A 19,936-nucleotide genomic window follows, 5' to 3' on the forward strand; every position below is an offset into this window, starting at 1 on the left:
AGAATTACAGAGAGGACAGAGAGTGACAGGAACTTATCCAAAGATATGATAGAGGGGAGCCTGATTTAAAAAAAAAAAAAAAAAAAAAAAAAAAAAAAAAAAAAAAATTTGATTGTATTCACAACTAGCTGATTAAGAAACTCAACCCAGTGGAGGGAAGGTGGGGGGGGGGGTCAGGAGAGCCGGGGGCCAAGCAGATCTTAGGGAAGTGTGTTTGTTCAGGATTCCTGATATACAAATGGACCAGGCTAAGGAGAGGCGGAGTGATCGGGACAGCCATTGAAGGAGCAGAAAGTGAAAGAGAAAAACACGCAGTATATGGGGGAGTTTGCAGTTTATGGGGTGGGGGTGAGGCTCTAGTGAACTAAAAAGGTTATTGCAAACTTTACTTCTAAGACAATGGAACCCATGAGAGTCATCGGGCAGTGGGATCCTAGGCCCTGGTTTGAGCTTTCTGAGGCTCTCTTTGCATTGTGAGGAGAGAACTGGAGTGCCAGACAGAAGAAGGAGGTGTTGTTCTGATTCCTGGGGCCCGAGCTTGCAGAGGAGAGGGAGACAGGTACTTTCTAGGTTGGCTTCAACAGAACCTGCTGGTTGGTTATGGAGACAGTGCCAAGGATGCAGGTTGGCTTTCTAGGGTCTAGGGTTTTTACCTGGATGGGGTGAAGCATCCTTTTTTGAGTCAATAAACACAGGAAGAAAAGGAGTGAGGTTCAGGGATGCTGAAAAATGATTCTGGATGCATTGCATTTGGCTGTGCATATGTGTGTGTGTGTGTGTGTGTGTGTGTGTGATTTAAGAGAAAGTTCTAAACTGGAAATCAGGTTATCAGGATGAAATGTGACTATAAGCATAGAAGTGTAAATTTAATTCATGAGGAAAGTGAAACTGAGTATACCTAGGAAAAGTGAGCCCAGCATCACCGAACGATGACGGATTTCAATTGTCTCTGACATCTCAGGAGCAAGTCAAGACACCCACGCCATGTAACGGCGCGGGCATGTGTATACTGACATTGCTCTTGCTTTTAAAAACTTCAGAGTAGCAAACCTGGTTTTCCTTATGCGGATTAGTCAAACCAGATGCAAGATGAACCTGAAAAATCCATTGCCCAATTGTTGTGAATCTTAATGGAAGCCCCGTAATTATAGCTATTTCTTGTCTATCGTTCTAAAATGTGGCAAAGTACAGGCAGGCAGAAGGAAGGGGAGGGGATATCTTACCTAAACTAGGGTGTGCCAACTTCAGAGTCTTTTATTTCCCCATGAATGGCCGTGCTTACACAGGTGAACGCTACAGTGCAAGTCAATGGTCATGGGGTTAAAGTCTCAATTCCACCAGCTATCTCATCCTGCATCAATTAGCTGATTAAGTAACCCAAGTCACAGACATGCTTGGGCAGATACCATGCAGCCAACAACCTACAGAAACAGAGCCTTAAAATTAGTTTATGTCACCCTACAAAGTGTTAGGTATCTCTTTGGGACCTACTTTCCCTGAGGTGTTAGCAGATCAACTCTGAGGTCGCCATCATTTTCAACACCTTGCTACCTAGGTTACAGGCTGAGTGTATGCAAGCATGCGTGTGCGCGCGCATGTGTGTGTGTGCGTCCATGCGCGTGTGCATGCGCACGTGTGCTTTTTCTTTCAAGGTCTTAGCATATATTAGTGTGGTTGCTTTTATCCCTCTTAGCTACTATTGTTTGGAATCTGATTGCCAACTTGGATTTATCAATTTGTTATTTAGTTTATTAATTTATTTAGTTATTTATTAATTTATTATCATTCCCTCCAGCTCCATCTATTATAAACCAAGCTCCCATATCCAAAACCATGTCCTTTGTCCATCCATCTAGCCATCCATCCATGTGCACATACATTTGAGACAGGGTCTCACTGTGTTGTCCTGGCGGGCCTGAAACTCATAGGTCTGCCTGCCTCTTCCTTACAGTGCTGGGCTGCCAGGCTATACATACACATCATATACAAATACGCATACATATACATTATATGTGTCCAATTTATGGTCATAAAAGACCTCACTGGCACTGATATTAAAACTTTTTTTTTTTTTTTTAATGAAAGCCACTGTTTCATTCGACACAGTCCTCTCGCTAGGAATTGAAAGGCCTCGGAACACGACAACTACTTTAACTATACTCTCAAAGTTTCCCCTAAGTAACTGCAGCTCAGAGCACCAGCCGGCTCAGTCCTTCGCTGGCTCGCTCTTGCCCTCCCATTCCATCTGATCTATGGTTCTGAGGACATAGCGGAGACTGCTGGCTGCAGACGCTGGAAAATGTAACTCGGAATTTCCTACAATCTCAGCTCCACTTTCTCCCGGGCGCCGGCTCGGGGCTGGAGCCTTGTTATTGTCACGTGGCCGCGGGTGCCAGGCGGGCCAATGGGCGCGCGCCCGCCTTCTCGCCCCGCCTCGCCGTTCCGCCGCGCCGGGACATCGCGCCCCGCAGCCCGCCGCAGGCGGAAAAGTTTCTCAGCGTGCGATCCCGCTCTCGGACGCCGCTCGGGCTGCCTTCACCGTGGCTGCCGGTCCTCCGCTACTGGCTCTCCGGCTGTGCAGGGGCATGCGAGGCCTTCGGTGCGGGGACTGAGCCACCAGGAGCACGAGGTGGCCGGCGATCGGCGTGTCCAGCCGGGTCTGGGAGTCGGTGCTTTTGGGGGTGCGCGAGGTTGCAGAGCTCCGGGCCGAACCGGAGGCGGCGGGGCGCGCGGGGATGGGTGCTCCCGGACTCCGAGCGGCCACCGCGGCGCTGGGACTGCTGCTGTGCGCGGGGCTGGGGCGCGCGGGCCCGGCGGGGAGCGGAGGCCACGGGGCTCCCGGGCAGCTCTTGGACGACGCTGCGCAGCGCCCGTGTCCAGCCGCCTGCCACTGCCTCGGGGACCTGCTGGACTGCAGCCGGCGGCGGCTGGTTCGCCTTCCCGATCCTCTCCCGGCCTGGGTCACACGGCTGTGAGTATCAGTATCATTCCGGTGGGGTGAAGGAGACCGGCCCGCTAGGGGTGCGAGACCAGAAGAGTCCGCCTAGGCCCGGGGCTCAGAGCGTACTATACAGCGCCCAGGCCGCTAGCGGAGCCCCGTGGGGGACTCAGTCTCCCTCTGCATCCGCGCAGGTGGGTTCTCGAGTCGCCACTCCTAGGCCAGCAGACCCAACGCCTGCGACTGGGAGCCAGTCTGCGAGACACTGTATTTTGCAAGTTTTCTTCTGAGTTTATGTAGGAATCTGGCCCAACTGTAGCTTCTCAGGGGTTAGTCGGGGCCCCTAGACGGTCACTGCAGGCGCGCCTTTCTCTTATAACCCCCTCTTGCTCAAGCAAAGCCGCACAGACTTTTTCTCTCCGCAGTGCTTAATTTCACATTAGCAGACCATCAGCCTCGCTCCCGGGCCACTTTGAAATGCGTCTTGGTTACTGTGAGAAGTTGGGTGCGAAGACTGATCGGGTAGATTAAGCAAAGGAAGTAGGCTTTCACAACCGAGATCTGGGCAAGTTTAGAGCCTGCGCTGAGTGCTGTTTGGCGGATTTTAGCTGGGAAGCCAGAAACCCCGAAGTCACTGCCAACTGTGTGGATAGAACACGGAAGAAAATATAATTTACTTGGAAATGCGAGTCCTTACAAATGTCAGCTCTCTTTATTCTCTCCCAACCCCTAATTTTGTTAAAATTGGAGGGGGCGTTTAAGCCATAAGCAAAAAAACCAAAAGTTGTACTTTAAAAAAAAAAAAAAAGAAGAAGTTGTCCCGTTTAAAAGAAATCAAATCACTTCATACTTAAAGATTCCCAAATTTAGGCCTAGCAGACATTCTCCGCTCTTAAACACTCGTAGGTCCTGACAATATTGGCCAGGCGGCTTAAGAAATCGTGGTTTTGATCCACTGTCCCAACCTACATTCTTTCATCAGTTATAAGCTGTTGACCATCAAACAACACGCTCTCTTAAAAGGGAGTTTAATAAGGAAATAGAATTAACGAGAATTGGATTGATATTTAATGGCTGATTATGGAATGTCTGATGTAGCAGCTTTTATTACTCGTGAAAGGGGAGATAAAGACCTGAGCCTGAAGCAGGAAGACTTTCAATTAGTTGTGGCTAATTCCATTCAATTGCCTCTTGCCGGGTGGGGGGTCACACTGCTGCCTTCCTGAAAGCCGACTGGCTCTCTACTGACAACATATGGAATGGAGCATGGGGGGAGGGCACCTATGGATGCTAGAAGGGCGAGGGGGGAACTAAGACCTTCCCTGTCTCCCTGGAGTGCCTTTAGAAATGCTTACGAAGTCTTAACTTTACCCAGTAGTTTCTCCATGACAGGTGGCCCACTAGATGTAGATGGATTTCAGAAAACTGTGTGGACCTTGATTGGAAGTTGAGTTGAATCAAAAGGGGGCGGGGAGGGGGGATTTGATACCTATTTAAACGTTCTTAAAGGGAGCTGACCTAATTAGGATTTTGTTTTGCAGATAATTTGGTGGCACACTAAAAACAAATTACAGTTTATTTGGTTAGCACAGTCTTTAATTACATTTCCGCCAGTAGTAAATTGTCTCAATACACGTCTGCATTCCTTAAACGTATGTGAAAATACATTCCACTTGTATAAATAAGCGCTGGGTCTCTTGTCAGAAGCCCTGCTGTGATCGCTCATCACACAGCCTTTCCATCCTTGTACTTCTGTGACTTCTGACCGTCTTTGGAGGCATCCCCAAGCCATGTGGTCTCAGGTTCTTTATTGTCAATGCTTCCTTTGTTTACTCTCGAAGGTCTGTTCCCCTCCTCAGAGAAGAGCAAAAGGCAACATGCAATCCTTCTCCCCTGTTATTTTGTGTATTGCCATAGGAGGTGTGAGCTGCTCCTAGTTAAACCTTACATAATTACAAAAGCTCTTAAGTAGATGGCTTCCAAGACCAAGGAGTGAATAGAAAATGTGTATTGTTCACCGCAGCCCTCCTTCCTTGGCCTTTTAAAATAGCAAACATTTGTCTTTGGAATAGTTTATGAGAAAGTTCAGGGGAAAAAAATATGCTGTGTGTCTTTTGTTTCCTTGGTTGAATCTACAAGTTAGGAATGTCTGTGCTTCTCGTGTGTGTGTGTGTGTGTGTGTGTGTGTGTGTGTGTGTGCACATGTTCCCCACTTTATCCAGTTGTCCTTTATTGCCATAGGAGAGCCTGGCGTGGAAAGCTGAGTAGTTGGAGCTAAACAATAATAACACTGTACTGGCTTCTGCTTTCAGAAAGAACCTGCAGTTCTTTAATGAAAGTCGCTGTTAAAAAAGTTACTGCTGGAGCCTCAGTCAAAGAGCTTTGTGCCTCTGCAGAGCTCTGAAGCCAGAGAGGGGGGCTTGTTAAAATAACGTTATTTAGCCAAAGGGGGGCGAATTGTTTGATTGCCAACCTCAAGTGTTATTAAATTCTAGCTGGAATTTCAGATGATTTATCTTATCACGCAGAAATGTGGGAGCTCTTAGCAGGGCTGAGGAGAAAGTCCGAAAGGTAGTTTGTACGCGTCTGACTTCTTTGGTGTTGTCCGTTATGAAAGTTCTAGTACGGGGTACTTACTATTGGGGGTGGGGAGGGAGAAGTAGGCCTTGTGTTTTCCACAGCTGTTTCTCTATATTTTCCAGACCAAAACTCGAGCATAGCGGGCTGATTTACGAGTCGCTTTGGATCAGTGTTTTAAAACAGCTACAGCCTGCCTTTTTGTTTTTTCGGCTTTCCATATTTCTGCTGAGTTAGCAGCATGGCAGGCCCCTGTGGGATTGATTAAGAAGCTACGCTGTATTTGTGTTTTCAAATTTGAATTGGAAGTCAGATTTCCAAATGCTTAGAAAGAAGAAAATGATAGCTAGAACCAAATGTTGTAAAATTAATAATTTTCACATACACTGACAAAATGGAGAGTGACTCTACAATATACAGGGGAGTTTGCTTTCTCTAGGCCTATGCCCTGTGGCTTTCTGGGTAAATTAGCACCTCCCCGCCTTCCTATCTATTGACCTCATCACAGCGAGTCTTTTTAAAAGTTTCCTGTGGAAGATGTTCTTTCACAGAACTTCACATAATGATGAATCTGCCCTCACTATTGACTGGTTTCTTTCCTGGGTTCAAGGAAACCCTGGAAACATTGTATCTCCACATCTCCCTTTAGTCTTCCAGCAATAAAAACACTATAGGGAAGACGTAAGGAAACGCCATGTCCTCTAAAATGAAGGTCATTTTTTTTTTCTGAAACATATATTACTTTAGAATCTAAATTTAGGTAAATTAAAAGTTTCATGGCTTTAAGTATTTAGCAGTAAAAGTCACTGAAGAAGCATTTTTTTTCCCTCCCACATGTAATGTGGCTTTAATAGTACACAGAGCTCAGGATGAAGCATTTGCAATAACTGAAATATGTATAGCTGCCAGCTCCTGCTGGAGGACATGCAACCAGTGTCTCCAGAATGTGCACTGGGCTGAAGGCCTGTTCCCAGTTCAAAGGTCTTTGGTTTTGGGAATCTCATCCTATCACTGGTGGAAAACTTTGAGCACCCAAATCGCGTTTCTCCCAGTATCTCCCTGTGAAATAATCCTTCCAAGGAGCAGAGAGCAGTTCTTAGCCTTCCTTTTCTTTTAATTTAAAAGAAAATTAACTGTATTAAATGTAAATACCAGATTGGTCCCTCTGTGCTTTCCAACGCAAGAGACAAGGTTAGGTGGGGGCAGGCTCAGCATTCTTGAGCTAAGTGGCTCCAAATGACTGTCTGTGGATCAAGGCTGAAGTCCCAGGTGGAGGGTTCTTTTCTTGGTTGTGTTTTAAGGCTTGTGGGCAATCTGTGACTGTCTGGGGTGCTAAAGCACACAGGTTTTGTTTGACTGCTAACGTGAGTTGTTGGGCTCACGGCTGCCTTGATGAACTCCAGATGGACTTGGGCTGGACTGTGAGGGAAAGTGTCTGGCTCCAGCCAGCGTGGTGAGCGTGCACAGCAGTGGTTGTAATTGCAGGATTTTTATAGTTTAAAACTGAGCCAGATTTTCCCCCCTCCATGTTAAAACTCTACCAGAACAAATCTACTCATGTCTGTTACTGCCTGGTAGGTCTTTAGGCAAACAGAGCTTAAATAAAATCTTTGCAAGTTCTTTTTAATTTTGTTTTAAGGTGAAATACAGAAATCAGGGCTTACTCCCAAAACAAAAAGTTTGGAGAACGACAGTACCCTTAATTTTGAATTGTCGACTAAGCAAGAAGTAACATGATTTAATGAGTGTGTGATTTCTATTTTTCTGTTGGCTGTAGGAGTCCATTCTGATGTACCGTACATAGCTCATGCTTGTCAGCAACTAACATTAATTAGCAAACACTTTGGCTATTTAAAAAATCTTCATTTTAAACATTGAAGAATTAACTTAGAGTCAGCTTGCCTCTTCCAGAGAGGGGCTTTTAGCCACACTGTGCTTAAGCCTGGTTTCTAGTGGTTATTCTGCCATTTCATCTCCAAAATACTAGGTTGGCAGCAGCATGTAGACAGGATGCTGAAACAGTTGTTGGATTTTGGTCCTTGTTTCAAATCTTGGTACTGAGTATGGTATGGACAGGAGTTTGTTACTTTTAGTACTTTGTTGCCTGTGGGAATTGTTACTGTTTGACTGAGCCTTTGGAGAAGCACATTTGTTTTAGTGTCTGTAGTATGTTCACAGGATACTTGTAGCATTAGCCAGGCAATTTTAGATGGTTAGTGTGGTTTAAATAGTGTCCTGCATTGCTAGATGTTGAAATTCAAGGAGTTTTTGAAAGAGAGGATTCAGGCTGTGATATATCCTTTTGAGCATGTACTTTCAGAGCTGTGTGTGTGTGTGTGTGCGTGTGTGTGTTGCTCGCGTGCGGGTGCGCGCGCACGCGCACACACACTACACCAGGACACTAGCCCTTTAACACATTGAAACCAGTAATCCCCATGGATGTCAACTTCTGTTCTCTTCCACTGTAGTGAGCACGTTGGTACTTAATTTTGTGATAATAAAAGTGTTTTTTTCGGAGACCTTGTTTCAGTAACCTGCCTAATTAGCCACTTTTCATAGTTTATGATGTCACTGCATCAGATGGGGAGTGGGGGTTAAGGCGATGAAGCCAAAGCACACTTCACAAAAGACCTGTTCACCAAGTGCCAGAAAACATCTCTTAAAATGCTTGCGGGCTTCAAGGATTTGAACCTGCCAGCCTCTTGAACTAATTCTGTCCTCAGAGTTTGTTGTTTTGACTTTGGCATTTGGTTGCCATTTAATTTGTGGACAGAATGATCCAATTATTTCTCTGCTTGTCACTGGTGCTGAGAGAAAGAATTCAAAGCCCCTGTTCTGCCTAGTTGGTCATTAAGTGATATTAGTGACATTTAAGAAACTACTTGTAATATGACTTTTGTTTTCTTACAGGGACCTGAGTCACAACAGATTATCTTTTATCCAGACGAGTTCCCTGAGCCACCTTCAAAGCCTTCAAGAAGTGTGAGTCCCACTTTTCTCTCTTTTGAGGTTTGCATAAAGTATCCCCCCCCCCCCCGGGACCATTTCAAGGGACGAACCTTTGGATAAAAAAGTCCTTCAATCTTTTAATTTGGGTGATGCCTTTAAATATTATAAGGTGTCTCCATGTCTTTGGATTTCAGATCTAATTGGTTTTATTCTGTTTTGTTTTTGGCATTTATAGGAAGCTGAACAACAATGAACTGGAGACCATTCCAAACCTGGGATCCATCTCTGCAAATATTAGACAGCTATCCTTGTAAGTGAATCGTTCCTAGGTACATTTATAGGAGCAGTGGATGATGGCTAGATCAGTGGTTCTCAACCTGTGGGTCGTGACCGCTTTGAGTGTGGGAGGGGTGTCACATATCAGATATCCTGCATATCAGATATTTACATTATGATTCGTAACAGTAGCAAATTGCAGTTATGAAGTAGCAATGAAGTAGTTTTATGTTGGGGGAGGGGTCACCACAACAGGAGAAGCTCTGAGAAATGGTTGCAGCATTAGAGGGTTTAGAGCCACTGCTCTGTATGGACTAGCATACAGTTCTTACAAGCAGACTTTGAATTCTTGCCCCAAAGCATAACAAAGAAAGCCTCTACAGATTAACTTTACTTCCACTTCTAAATTTTGAGCATTCTTTCTTTCTTTCTTTCTTTATTTATCTGCTTAGTTTATGATGCTGAGACTGGAACTGAGAGAGCTTCTTGCTAGGCAATCCATTAAACGACAACCCCCTCAAACATCCTTCTAACAAAACAATACTATACACTTCATACTTGCTAACTTGACTTCCAGGATTCAAAAGAGCTACTTTGAGCTTGGATTATATTCTGTAGACTAGAACTTAAAATTCTGTCATTGCGTCAGCGGTTGGCATAGGGACTGTGCACTGGGGCAATGTTTGTAGAGAATGGTCAGACGTACTGTGTGAGGCTAATGGAACCTCCTTATGTGCCATGGGGGCATCTTTATTTCCAGCTTCGTGTGTGTGGATTTGTGCAAATATGAGTGCAAAGTGACCTTAGATTCCAAAAGAGGGTGCTGGATGCCCTGACTCGTTTATCAGCTGCTGGATGTGGGTGCTGGGAATTGAGCCACCTCACACCACCTCTTAACCATAGCTCCTGGTATAGGAACCAGGGTTTGAAACCCCAACTGAAAATGTGGACATCGGTAGTTAAATCAATAAGTAAAGTCAAAATGTTACTTTGCAAAGTTTTCAGATAAAATTAAAATTGTGTCAAATTTTCTGTATTTTCAGCTTAGATAATGTATTTGAGGTCAGTTTGGGGACCACCTTGTCTTTGCAGCATTTAGAAGTAGCAGTTTGTACGTTCCAGGTCTTAATTTCTAAAATCAAGCCAATTCCCATTTTGATCTTGAGTAATTGAAATTTTTGCTTGTCTCTAAGATTAAAACATGTTCTTTACATGGTTTGATAAAAACCACTATTCTCTTCCTCTTCCTCCTCCTCCTCTTCCTCCTCCTCCTCCTTCTTGTTCTTCTTCTTTTTTCTAGTAAGGGTGTTGGGCGGATTGAAGTTATATAGTAAATTTCAGGCGAGCTGGTCAATCAATTAAAGTGATCACTCTCCAATTGCTTCCATCTGGTGATTTATAGTGGTTTGTTTTTACTGAAGGCCCGGGTCAGCCAAGTCACCCTGCAGCCACCCTGTCTGATTTCTTCTGTCTGAGTAAGAGCTGAGTGGCATTTGATACTGATGTGGTTTCTCACAGATCAGAACCAGAGACGAACGAAAGAAAAGGCACTTGGTATTTGTCAAATAAACACCGAATTAAAAAAAAAAAGAAAGTTTTCGTATTAGTATTGATACCTATTTTCTTCATGTTTCAATGACATCCGAGTGGAAGGGATAGTGGAGCATCGGAGGTATTCTTCAGACTTCTATCCTGTCATCTTTGTGTTCTGGCAGATTCTATCAGCGTGCTTAAGAGCCTAGCACCGTGGTGGCCAAGGGTCGGCAATGTGGGGTGTTTTTTTCCCCTCTGGGTAGGGTAGGGTAACTGCCTGTAGTTTAGCATGGCTTAGGGTCCAAAGCCAAAGAGCATGTGAGGAAGTTACAGAACTCTCTTGGAACTAAGTAGCAACCTGAATACCATCACTTGTAGCTAGAAAGCTAGAGGCCAGAATGACTCCCGCCCGAAAGTTATGAATCGTCCACATGCTGTTTCTGTATGTGTTTGGCGTTAGTGAGGCTGTGTGTCAAATTAGCCTCAATAATCTCACTTCCTTTCCCTCTTGTTGGTCCTAGGACATCTGGGCAGCCGAAGTTTTGGTCTCACATAATGAGAGGCCCAATTATTGCTTAGCTTAGGAAGTCCCTGTAGGTGGTGGTTTATGTGAGGAGCCTGCTCATACAATATGGGTACTGAAAAGGAGTTCTTATGCCCATGAAACGTCTTGCAAAGTTTACCTCTCTGGTGGTTTCTTTCTACAAAGGTTTTATTTTTCTCCAGAGGGCTCTTCTGAATATTGCAATATATGGTTATTTCTAAAGCGTTAATATCCTCTGTGCCATATTGTATAGATAGAACATTTTCCTCTATAGAGAAACCCTTGAAAGTAATCTCAGCTAAATATCAGTACTGTTAAATACATTTCTGAAATTGAAAAAAAAAGCATTAAATCAACATGGTGAGTCAGTTTTAGTACTTGCCTTCGCTCTATATTTAAACTGCATTTTTCAAAGTAGTTTCTAAAACTGTTTGACTTTGTGCTCCCCCCCCTTTGTTTCTACATTTTTGTGGAGGAAAACATTTTTAAGTCTGTTTATGTGATATAAAAAGAAAAAAATTAGATGGAGTCTTAAGCTAAGCCATATCTAAGGAGCTCAGAATCTTTATATAAAATCATATTTGTGATATATATGTGTATGTATACACACACACACATATATATATGTATATATATATATATATATATACATATATATATTCTGTATATAGTATACATCTTAAGAACACAGACTTAATTCTCCAGCTTCATACAGTTATTCTCGGTGCCATGGGACCCTCCCAGTTGGGGTAGCTGGCTTCAGAGATGACTAACTGGTAAAGTATTTGTCTCTGTCTGTAGTTGGAGGAGACAAGTGCTGATGCTGGGTCCAGTGGCCTCCCATGTGCAAAAGACAAACTCAGGCTCTGCGGAAGCCTGGTATGAGTAATGGGGGATGCTGGCTGGAGAGTCCCTGAACATTCTCTTAACAAATCTTATCTCTACCGGGATAACACATCTTTTAGAATGCAAAAGACCTAATAGACTGCTCAGGTCCCAGCGATGTGCTGGGGCAAGTGTGCGCATAAGAGTGTGTGTGTATGTCTGTGTGTATTTGTGTGTGTTTCTGTGTGTGTATGTTTGTGTATGTGTGTGTTTGTGTATGTATTTCTGTGTGTATTTGTATGTGTGTTTATTTGTGTGTGTGTATGTTTGTGTATGTATTTATGAGTGTATTTCTGTGTGTATGGTTGTGTATGTGTGTGTTAATGTGTATGTGTTTGTGCTTGTATGTGTGTGTGTTTGTATGTGTATTTGTGTGTGAATGTTTGTGTATGTGTATGTGTATGTATTTGTGTGTGTTTGTGTGTATGTGTTTGTGTGTGTGTATTTGTATGTGTATTTGTGTGTGTTTGTGTGTATTTGTGTGTTTGTGTGTGTTTGTGTATGTGTATGTGTTTGTGTGTGTATCTTTTATTCATTGATTTCTCTCTCTCCCTCAAATCACTGCATAGCTATGGCAGGATAGGATAGGTTTGTTTGGATTTGGTTTAGATTTTAGAAATGTAAAATCCTTGGCTTGAGTACCTTTCAAAGTAAAAGTGTTGATCACATGCTTGTCTCTGCTTCGTGTGGGATGGCGTGACTTACCCATGTTCTAAGCCTTTTTGAAACCTGTAACAAGAGTGAGGGAGATTTGATTGTGAAACATGGGGCTTAAACAGGGCTGCTCAAGTCTTGATTGCTTAGTGGGACTGCTGACCTGAAGACATTTGCCATATGTCCTAGAGATGAAAACTGTTACGTCACTGGCTATCGGAGGTGCCCCTGGAGTTAGAATGCACATCCTCTGACCCCATTCCTAGAGTATCCCAATTGGTGGGTTGGGGCAGAGCTAGGAACATCTGTCATGACACATCTTTCCTCTGGATTCTGATCAGGTCTGACATAAATATTTCTGAAGTAAGAGTCAGGTCAATGTTACAATCAAGAGGACATTGTCATCTTTTTACAAGTTCGTGTGTGTGTGTGCATGTGGAAGCCTGAGGGCAGTGTTGGGCATCTCCGTCACCCTGCACCTCCTCTTCCTCCTCCTCCTCACCACCATCATCATCAGCATCACCATCATCATCATCTGAAATGGGGGGTGGCTGTCAGTGAGCCTAGAGTGCGCTAATTTAGCTGGTGAACTTGACTGGCTGTCAAACCTCAGCGTCTTCCTGTCCAGCACTTTCCTCACTGAGCCATCCCCTCGTAATGTGTTCATAGGTACTGGTTAACTTTGCTGGTCCAACTTTACAGCATGGGCTTCAGTAAAGAGCCCTGGAAGACATTTTAATAGTTTGATGATTAAATGTAACGTGTGAAAATATCAGTCCATCTTCGGTGTGGAGGGTGGCTTGGAGGTGGTAGACAACTGCCCCTTCAGCAGAACAGAGGTGTGGTGACTGCCTGTTCTGTGGAGGGGCATGCCACTAGAACAGTCATTAAAAGCAAAGCTGGAAGTGCTGGCCAGCCTTGTGCAAGGCCCTACATGTTCCGACTCACTGAAAAAGTAAAGCTCAAATCTAATGGCCTGGGATTCACTGCTGGTCCCGCCTACAGTGAGTCTTTGTGTGTGTGTGTTCTTTAAAAGGAGAATGATAGCAGCACCTGTCTCCCAGAATCATTGTGAGGATTTGTGGAGAGACACCTGGGAAAGACATCTGGTATACCCTAGGTGATGGTTGGAGGGAGACAGGTGATTCATTGACCTAGAATGCAGTGGATATATGTTATCTGCCAGGCTTTCTTTCAAGTGGAGAGCCCAAAATCTGTCTCTTGTGGTGGAACTTCATTCCCGTGAGAAGAGAGAGAAAAACAGGATGGGTAATCCAGCTTCAAAGGAAAAGATGGCTTTGGCTTCTGATATACGTGTGATTAGTGATTCCTGGCAGCTGACCTTTGATGTGGTCAGGAAAGGTCAATATTGACAGAGACCTACTATGTGTCAGGTTACAATTTCCTAAGTTCAGAGGTCAGCAATGAACAAAACAGATGGAAAATTTTTGCTACCTTAGCAGGAACATCTCATCTTCTCATGGGATCCGGAGACAAATGGGAATGAGTTGTCCACAGAGGTTGGTGGATCCTGGAGAGAAACGTAAAGCTGGAAAGAGTCTGAGAAGTGGGTGTGGCCAAAGAAGATTGACAGTTTAAAGGGGAGGCCAGTGAAATTGCTTGGTGGCACTTGCTGTCAAGCCTGAGCACTTCAGTTCATTTCCCATACCTAATATGGTAGAAGAAGAGAACCAATTCCAACAAGGTGTCACATGACTTCCAATAGTACAGTATGGCTCACTGTGGCACTCCCCCAATAAATAAATAAAAATATAAAAATATAAAGGGATGCAGAGAGAAAAGGGTTTACCGAGAAGCTGAGACTTCAGCGAGGGCCTCACAGTGTATGTTGGAGTCTGAGGTTCATCCTTCAGCCTGCCCCTCCTCACCCTGACCCTCCCTGCCCTGCCCTGTCACATACACACCACCTGCCTTGTGGATCTAACTATTACCCAGTTATCCAATAGTCTTGTTTCTATTGTTCTCCTCTGTGTCAGTAGACTTCTGTGGCTGATGTCCTAGTACAGGTATATAGTATATAGTTAGTGCTTAATTAACATATGAATTAGGGAATATTTATAGAAAGCCATGTGTACTAGCATAATTCAGACAGACCTTGTATGCACATAGTCTAAACCTGTGGCTAAATATTTATAGCGTTCAACCGTGCATACTTGGTAACGTAATAATAATAAATTATCCCAACAGCAGTAACAGTAATTAAAAAGACCAAATTAAAAAGAATAAGAGAATCAATTTAAATAGCTCAGGATCCATTATGGGACTCTTCGGTGAGAGCCTGTTAGAGAGTAAGTGGCCCGTGGAACTCCATGGCCTTCTTCTCTTTTACCTTTGAAAGTCACACACAGGGTTTTCATGGTGCCTGTGCCTTTCACTTTGTAAACTTCCTTATCAAGTCCTGAGTGGAAGCAACAGCAGAGAAGCAGAGAAACAACACACACACACTCATATACACACATATACACACACACTTACACACACTCATATACACACACACACATACACACACTCATATACACACATACACACACTTACACACACTCATACACACACACACACACATACACACACTCATATACACACACACACATACACACACTCATATACACACATACACACACATACACACACTCATATACACACATACACACACATACACACACTCATATACACACATACACACACTTATACACACTCATACACACACACACACACACACACACAGAGTTGAGCAGTTTGATCCCATCTTGTGTCCTGTTGTACCTGAGATGTGTTGTGGGCACAGAGAGGTCTGAGAATCACACTTTCTTCTGGTGTGGGGTCGTAGACCACAGGGAAAACTACAAAAAAACCACTATAGTGTGCCAAGGAGTGTTGGTCCTTGATGTGAGGGCAGGGACTTCCAGTTCTGCAGACTGCTTGGAAGGGTGATTGTTAGCCAGGTTCTCTTGCCTTCGTAACAGAATTCTCTCCTAAATTTAAGGAAGAGAGGTCATCATGTTTGATTCAGATGTCGAGGTTTGAGTCCTGCCTGTCAGGGAGGACAAGGAATCTGTTGGTGGCCGGAAAGCACTAGAGAGAGGGTTTGCTCTGTTTCCATTGTGTTCCTTGTGGGCCCCAAGCCTATGGGATGGTGCTGCCTTGGTTCAGAGCTGGGTGTTACTTCTTAGTTAACCCTGTCAGCAGACACTCTCAGATACAGCTCGAGCTATTCATCACTAACCTACTAGGCACTTATCAATCCAGTCGGGCTGACTGGTGGCTAGTGAGATTAGCTGTCCACCAGAGATTGGTTGATTTTATTTATTTATTTATTTATTTATTTATTTACTTACTTATTTACTTATTGATGATGATGATGATTTTAGTTTTGAACTCGTACAAGTTTAGGGTCCATGGAGTTTAGTGGCATCCGTCATATCTCACACCAGCATATTTTTGAGGTCTAAGTTCTTACAGCAGCCCAGGGAAGTCCCATTCGGGGAGACTCTGAGTGGAGGAGACACAGAGAGCCTTCCAGAGTAGGAGCATCGAGGGCTGGAACTGGGGGCACAGGTTTGTGTCTGGCTCACAGGAAGGGCCTGTCTGACCTCAGGCAGACTTAATTAATTCTTCTTTGTTTATCTGTACAAGCAGTCAGAGATGTCTGCCCATCTATCTCCTCTGCTCCCGCAAAGGATCAAATGGCATTCCGTACTTGAAAGGGCTTGGGGAGCTCCAGCAGCCCAGATGCTCCACTTGCATGCCACGTGGGCTCAGCTCGGGGGCAGAGGCCTAGGGCTGCTGGCCAACACAGATTCCTGAGCATGAGGGCCACAGGAGGAAGGTAGGATTTAAAGACTATCTTGGCAGCAGTAGATGAGGGAGAGGGAGGATATATATATATATATATATATATATATATATATATATATATAAAATTAGAGTGAATTAACAGTGAATCTGGAGCTTCATATCTGTGGTCAAAATGAAGCACAACGTGATAGTAATAACTTTTATAGCTGAGTTCATGTTTCTAGGGTGAACTTTGACCCCTGAGAGCAAAGTCAACTGNACTTGCATGCCACGTGGGCTCAGCTCGGGGGCAGAGGCCTAGGGCTGCTGGCCAACACAGATTCCTGAGCATGAGGGCCACAGGAGGAAGGTAGGCATTAATGACTATCTTGGCAGCTGTAGATAAGTGTGTGGGAGGATATATATATATATATATATATATATATATATATATATATATATATTTAGAGTGAATTAACAGTGAATCTGGAGCTTTCTTGCCGTGGTCAAAATGAAGCACAACGTGATAGTAATAACTTTTATAGCTGAGTTCATGTTTCTAGGGTGAACTTTGACCCCTGAGAGCAAAGTCAACTGTGTGACAAGTGATAGCAGGGAAAGAGGGCTTAGTGTGTGCTCTACTGTGGCTTCACTGAGCAGTGGGAAGCAAAGCTGGGAAAGGCTGCCAAAGAGGGGGAGGAGGGTTATGCTCTGTGGCTTGTGGGCATCCCAGGCTTCCAGTGCAGAGATTGCTACCTGGACAAGATATTAGCATCAGGGAGGAAATGTAGATAAGTTGGCAGGAGGTTCTGTCTGCTTGGCTGGTTTGGAAGGACATAAGGATGTGTTCTTAACTTTTTTATTTTGTGAGCATGGGAATGGAAGGATACAGTGTGGAATGTGCCCTCTTCCTCCTCCTCCTCTTCCTCCTCCTTCTCCTCTTCCTCCTCTTCTTTCTCTTTCCTTTTAGATAGTCAACAGTACTGTTCATTTCAAAATCAAGTGTCATATGTGGCCTTGAGAACCAACCATGTGACATACCTGTCGCCCACAGACTGTGTGGTTGTTCTGTAGTCCAAGCCCTGGGGTATGTTAGAGACACATAAGGAGGTTTTTCCTCTCTGGGAATGGCACACAAGGTTGGCTTCTGCACTGTGCCCAGGGTAAAGCAAAATGAGATTGAAGTACACGTTCTCCCCAGCTTACAGTGTTTCAGCTCAGTATTTAGACTGGATGGTGGTTTAAGCAGGATCCAACAACAATCCTGCTTTCTGCTTTTAGTACATACAATAAGTTACACGAGGCAACACCTAGTTGTAAAATAGGTTTTCTGTTAGATGATTTTGTCTGTCTATAGGTGAATATATGTTTGAGCATGTTTAAGACAAGTTTAGCCTAAGCTTGAATGGCCAGTAGGTTAGGTTGGTCAAATGCATTTTTATCTTAGAATATTTCCACATATATTTTTGGTGAGATGTCATGCTTTCTTAAGTCTGGAGAAATATATTTCTGTTATTTATATGGTGAATACAACCCATATTAACTATACATTCTCATGCATTCCAAAAACCAGGTTCCTGGATTAGTTTGGGATTCACTTGAAGTACTTTTGCTTGGTTAGGATTCACTTGAAGTACTTTTGCTTGGTTAGGATTCACTTGAGGTACTTTTGCTTGGTTAGGATTCACTTGAGGTACTTTTGCTTGGTTAGGATTCACTTGAAGTACTTTTGCTTGGTTAGGATTCACTTGAGGTACTTTTGCTTGGCTGTATGACACTGAGTTTATCTGAAGACTTCATCCAGCTTATTTTATCATTTTTAAATACAGTATTAGTGATTTTAGTAGGTTTGTTGCTCAGAAATCAAGTCACAGACCGAAGGCGAAGCATTATACAAATTTCAACAAGTAACATACCTGAATAATTTTATAACTAGGTGGTAAAGACACAAATACTTGTTTTAACCAAAACCTTCGTTAAGCCAATATTTGAAGAGAGGTCGCTAGTTTGTCATATTAATTAAGAGACTTGAGGATCAACTGTAGCCAAAAGTAAAACATAGGTTTCTAAGGGGAGTCAAGCCAACAAGCTTTGTTTTGATTAGGTGGGCATAAACCATACCCAGTGCTTGCCCACATCTTGCTGCAGAGGAGAGGATGGAATTTGACCAGCTCAACTGTAAAATTCCTCTCAAGCCCGTGCATCCTGCCAGTGTACAAATGGACTGGTGTCTTCCTGTGCGGGGTGTCTTGCCTTAGAGACCTCCACTCCTCTCTCGTGCGTGTGACCCAGCTGCTGCTGTGCTCCTGGAGTGAAAGTCCGACGAAGTGAACACATAGGCATCTTAATACCTTACGAGGAACTCTTCCACTGGGCTTTAAAGGGTTTACATACAGCTTGCACATAGAATTTACTGTGCACAGAGCTGTATTGGTAACCACAGTGTGAGTTTGTCCTTGTTTTTACTCATTAAACTAACCTGTCCCCAGAATACAGACTTACTGGGTTTTCAATTCCTTGCTTAGAATAACTGAATTTGGAATGTGTGTGGGTTTTTTCGTCGGCACAGGCTTTTAAGGGCTTTCAGAGTCTTTCCACGGCTTGGTAGGTCAAACTCGGAATCTTTGTCGTGATCTACAGTGTTCTGCAAGCTCTCTTCAAACTGGACACTCTGGAGCCATCCCTTAGGTCCAAGGATGGGCTGTGTCACTCGTGCTTTACCCTGTGCAGCACAATCTCTCTGCTGTCTGCCATTCCTATGCCTCAGTCTAGGCACCACCCTTGTGGGCATTTGTTTGCTTGTTTGTTTTGAGATAGGGTCTTACTATATAGTCTTGGCTATTCTGGAATCCAGTATGGCTTGCTCCTAGTTAACCACACAGTTAGCTTTTCTGGTCTTCCATCTCTTAGAACTTCTATTGGACAATCTTTCCCCCAGAGGTCTTTTGTGAAGTCCCTGAAGTCAACATCCATTCCCTTGAGTGTGTCCAACAATGTTTTCTACAACCCTTCTGGGTTGCCATAGCCTGCCTCCTTTCCCCACTCTGGGTTAGCCATTTCAAGTGCTGCTTTGAAGCAGTGGGACAGCTTCTACCAGGAAGCATCTCTGTGCCAAGTGAGGCTTGTTCTGCCAAGACAGACAAAACAAAGTTCCAGCCACTGAGCTCTGGGATGATTGGGATGGCAAGACCCAACATGCGGCTCTATTCTGGTCTGGTTACTTTCGCCTCTTCTTTTTCTTCCTTCAGCTTCTGTGATGGCTTCCGAAGACCAGTGGTTCAGGACTCTTGTTTGTTGGAGACCAAAACAATGAGGCAGTGTTGTAACCAACAGCGCCTCTTCTTTCTTTGGATGAAAGTTGCTTAAGCACGAAATTCAAAACATGAAAGGGAAGGCAATTATAAACACAAACGCCTCCTTTCTAGCACCTAATACCACCTGCCTGGCTGTCTCATTCCCTTTGGTGGCTTCAGCCAGAAGACAGAGTGCCCCATAGAGTAAGGTTGAATGCGGTTTTAAGGGAATAGCCACGCTTCAGGTACCTTAGAGCATAGGGAAAATTTGGTATTTATTCGTGAACTGAAAATTTGTTATGTATGGGCCAGTTTACATTTTTTTGTAGCAAAGAAATGTAATGTAGAATAGTCAAAATGAATACACACACATACATACATATATACACACATAAATGCACATATATGTGTATGTATATATGTGCATGTCTATCTGTCACAGAAGGGGGGCTTTGAATTTGGTCACCTTTTTCTTTTTTTTTTTTTTTTTTT

At 43.8% G+C, this 19,936-nt stretch overlaps 1 protein-coding gene across 1 annotated transcript in view; it reads left to right on the forward strand.

Moving 5' to 3' along the window:
• Nucleotides 1-2,474: 2,474 nt before the first annotated feature.
• Nucleotides 2,475-19,936, forward strand: part of Lrig3 (leucine rich repeats and immunoglobulin like domains 3) — a 49,860-nt gene continuing 32,398 nt past the window's right edge. The window contains exons 1-3 of the mRNA XM_021174025.1: nucleotides 2,475-2,971; nucleotides 8,426-8,497; nucleotides 8,700-8,774. Coding sequence (XP_021029684.1) covers nucleotides 2,736-2,971; nucleotides 8,426-8,497; nucleotides 8,700-8,774 — 383 coding nt within the window. The 5' untranslated portion in view covers nucleotides 2,475-2,735. The remainder of the gene's footprint in view (nucleotides 2,972-8,425; nucleotides 8,498-8,699; nucleotides 8,775-19,936) is intronic.

Source organism: Mus caroli, chromosome 10 (genome assembly GCF_900094665.2).
Source record: "Mus caroli chromosome 10, CAROLI_EIJ_v1.1, whole genome shotgun sequence".
Classification (NCBI taxonomy): Eukaryota; Metazoa; Chordata; class Mammalia; order Rodentia; family Muridae; genus Mus; species Mus caroli.